General features: G+C 42.9%; 1 protein-coding gene across 1 annotated transcript; it reads left to right on the top strand.

The window, feature by feature from the left end:
• The first annotated feature begins 586 nt into the window (after nucleotides 1-586).
• LOC147716821 (olfactory receptor 6Y1-like) lies at nucleotides 587-1528 on the top strand. The gene has a single exon (XM_086919779.1). The coding sequence runs from the start codon at nucleotides 587-589 to the stop codon at nucleotides 1526-1528; it is 942 nt and encodes a 313-aa protein (XP_086775905.1).
• Nucleotides 1529-4265: the final 2737 nt, after the last annotated feature.

The following is a 4265-nucleotide window of genomic DNA, read 5'->3' as shown; positions in this document are numbered from 1 at the left end:
GCAGGTGAACTTGCAGGCGTGGCAGCTGAAGGGTCCGTGGGTGCGTCTCGGGGTGGCTCGGTAGCATCCAGGGGTTCGGCCGGTGTTGAGTGCGTTGAGGGTGGCGGCGTCGTACGTCCGGCGGGTGGGCAGGGGTCTGCGAGGGCCAGGGGTCCTGGCGCTGGGCGCGGTCCAGGCGCGGACGGGCGCAGACGGGCTTACCTTTGGCGCGCCTTCGGCGCTCAATCGGCGCTCCCGTAATCACACAATACCCAAGCCAATGCTTATCAAGTATTACATAATTTGCATGCAGTGTGGATTTTTAAGAAAAAAGGGCCAGTGAAAAGATACTATTTATATGTATTACAGAGTACTAAACCGATAGCCTATATTACAGATCTAGAAAGATTTCTTTGAGTTCAGGTACCACTTACAATTCGTTCAGTCTTCATATTCCTGGTGTATCATTATAACACTTAATCCATCATTTATTTCGTAGATCCATATTACATGTTTACCTGCAATGTATGCTCTTTTCGCTGAATGTCATTGACCACAAAGTTTCTTGGATCATTTTCTTCCTTCTAGAAACCCATCAGATGAAGATATGTCAATTAGAAATCAATCCTTCATTACTGAGTTCATTCTGGTTGGATTCCCAACATCGAGGACGTTTCAGCTCCTGCTGTTTGGAGTGTTCTTCTTCTTTCACACTGTGACCATAACAGCAAACATGCTCATTATTGTGGTGGTGAAGGTGGATCGACACCTGCGCCGGATCCCAATGTACATTTTCCTCTGTCACCTGTCATTCTTGGAGATATGGTACACTAACGTCACTGTCCCCAAGATGCTGGGCGATTTTCTTTCAGAGAGTCGGAAAATCTCTTTCAGTGGCTGTGTCCTGCAGATCTACTTCTTCGTCGCCTTGGGTCTAACTGAGCTTTTCCTCTTAGCTGCCATGGCGTTCGATAGATACGTCGCCATTTGTCACCCTTTGCGATATACTCCGATAATGACCAGGAGACTGTGCAGGTATCTGAACAGCGGCTCGTGGACAAGTGGCTTCTTCACTGGGTTGTTACTAGTGATCCCAGTGTCCAGATTCTACTTTTGTGGATCCTTTTCTGTCGACCACTTCTTCTGCGATATTGTTGCCCTACTCAATCTCTCCTGCATGGATATCCAGCTCAGTGATATTCTGGTCTTCGTTATAACCTGGACCATTATAATACATTCTCTGCTGTTTATCTTCCTATCTTACTCCAATATAATACAGACCATACTGAAGATCCCTTCCACCAAGGGGAAGAGGAAGGCGTTTTCCACTTGTGCTTCACACCTGATCGTGGTCTTCATCTTTTATGGGACTATCACCTTCATGTATGTAAGGCCAACTTCAAGTTACGCCATCCATGTGGACAAGGTGGTGTCTTTGTTCTATGCTGTGGTCACACCATTATTAAATCCCATGGTGTACACGCTACGGAACACGGAATTTAAAGCAGCTGTGAGGAGAACAATGAAAATAAGAAATAGATTTAACTGAGGAGAACAGGCAGGACTGGGCACCCATAAGGTGATTGCAGGCAGCCACGTGTCTGATGCCACATGCGAGCTGCGGCTACTTTCCCCTACTCTGAGACCAGGCTGCTAAAATGAATGAGTGCAGCACTTGACTGGGGCAGAGTCACTGCTCTGATTTTCCTCATCGCACTGCTGCCTTTGTCTGCTGCTGATGGAGGACTGGACACGGTCCTCAGGCCCACGCAGCTCGCCATGTCTCACTGCAGAGCAACAAGCGCCTTTACACAAGGCAAGCTCTTTCTTTTAGCCTCATCCGACTTTGTTCTGCTCAGTTCAGAGTTTCTTTGGTTTGAGTGATGTGAGTCCTCTCATTCTACGCACCTTGGAAATGAATATGTAATGTAGAAGAAGGCTCAAAACAAAGTGAAGGTGACCGCTGGTTTGTGGGCATTGTTTACTGAATTATGAGATGATCATCAACCCCGCCTCAGTGGTTACAAGTGTGCAGGGTAAAGCTGCTTGTGGAAGAGATGATGAAAGCTACTGATAAACAAATCTGCCTTGTTAAATGTGCCAGTGTTCAAACTGTTTAGGAAATTGTATCTGCTTAGGGGGTTTCTCGCTGCCTCTGTGTTTTTTTTTTAAATGAATGTTGATGCTTGCTGTTGGTAGAAGCCTACTAAATATGCAGATTCACGTGTGCTCTGCTAAAGTTATGTATCTTTTTCCCCAGTGCAAGTCGTGCTACTGTGCTAGCTAGTAATTAGATACTAATAGATTTCTGAGTGTCACACCCGTCCACTCACATCTATGGGTTTGTATGCTCCTTGCTGGAACCATCAAGGTGCCATGAATCAATCCCTATTAACGCAATGCCCTTGAATGCGGACTTTGCAATGTGCAGTAGTCTTTATTGCATTCAGTGATGTGCATACTGGCGTACTTGTAAGGAGTAAATACTTAAGTTTTCAAATATATTTTATTAACAGTCATATAATTCACTTATACTAATTAAAGATATCAATGCAAAGAGAAAGTATACAATAAAATAAATAAAAGAGACATTCCAAAGGAAATAAAATGCAGACAGAACCAGCAATAATGAAATATGCAACAATTGTTGATGTATGATAAACTAAAGGATGGTAGAATGTTTGTTAATAAAAAGTAGATAAAGCAAGGAAGGGAACTCATGGAGGTTTAGCGACTTCCTGTTGAAAGGGGGATTCAGGCAGAGAGCGGAGAGCACATGTATCAAAAAATGAGGTGACTGGATCCCACAGCTGTTTTAGTTTTGGCGCCAAAGCGAGTGGATAAACAAACGTTGTGTCTAGCCTATGGTTGTAACATACAGCGTACCACCAAGCCTGATACGAAAGTTTAGTGAGATCCTTCCAAGCCTTAGTAATCTGTTGAAAAGCTACTGCAATAAGCAGGTCAATTATTTTTATGCTGAAAGTGCAGTGATCCCAAATGGGGGAGATACTACCTAGAAAAATATGAGATATATGAAAAGGGTGTGTAGTGGAAAAGATATTATTAATTTGAGACCACACCTTAACCCAAAACGTGTGAACCGGAGTACAATTGAAAAGCAAGTGTAGCAAATCTGCATGAGGTGCAGAGCAAGTCCAACATGTATGTGACAGGTCGGGGTATCTTTTACTAAGAGTAAGTGTGGAAAGTAAGAGTCGATTATAAATGAAAAACAAAGTCTGAACAGTATTTGCAGCCCTGGAGGATTTCCGTAACCTTACCCACAGCTTGTCCCATAACTCAGTAGACCATGAGAGACCTATGTCCACTTCCCATGCTTCTTCCACTTTAGTCTTTGTACGTGGTGATGCTGGTGCGTGTAGCAGAGAATAAATCTTGGACGCCCTAGTCCCTCTGATAAGTAGAGTGGGCAATGGAGATATGATAAGAGGCTCCTAAGGTGACGTGGAAGGCAACGTGATGTGCGATTCATATGCTGAATTGAAGTGCTTGTGTTAATTTGAGATACCTAGCACGAAAAGAAGAAGGGAGATGAAAAGATGCCGCAGCTTCTGAAAAAGGAATAATACGAGATTGCTGGAATAATTGATGTACCCATATGAGATCAAGACTTCTCCAAGACTTCCAAAAAAATGGTTTATTATTTATTAAAATCGATGAGTTATGCCAAATAGATTGTTCAATAAAGGAGGAAATTAAAGGGGATGGCAGAATTTTAGAAGTGTATTTGAGAATCGGAGTGGAAATAGACTGCAGTGGACGAGAAAAAGAGAGGTACTCTAGAAAAGAGAAGGAAGAAATGTATGCCAATTCTAGCGATGTCCACAAGGGAGAGTATGTTGAAGAATCTTCAATCCATCTAGATGCTTGGTTTAATTGAAAGGATTTGTGATACAGAGAAAAATTCGGAAAGTTTACCCCACTCTCTGTTTTCGGGCGCGTTAATTTAGATATAGACATGCAAGCCTTTTTGCGCCCCCATAGGAACGAAGATAAGATGGAGTTAATTTTCTTGAAATGAAATAAAGGGATAGAGAACGGAATATTGGAATTTGTGAATAAAACCAAGGGGGAAAGCATCCTTTTGATAGTCTCCAATCTACCCCACCAAGATAAATATAAAGGATGCCATTTTTTGGTAAGGTCCGTCAAGTTTTTTAAGCAATCTTCCATGCAACGTGAAACCGTACCTGAGAGAGTAGGAGTAAAGTGAAGACCCAAATATTTGATACAATTAGGGTTCCATGTGAAACCCGAAGTAG

Source organism: Lissotriton vulgaris, chromosome 5, assembly GCF_964263255.1.
Source record: "Lissotriton vulgaris chromosome 5, aLisVul1.2, whole genome shotgun sequence".
In the NCBI taxonomy this organism is placed as follows: Eukaryota; Metazoa; Chordata; class Amphibia; order Caudata; family Salamandridae; genus Lissotriton; species Lissotriton vulgaris.
The sequence above is the reverse complement of the archived record's forward strand: the minus strand, read 5'-3'. Positions and strand labels throughout refer to the sequence as shown.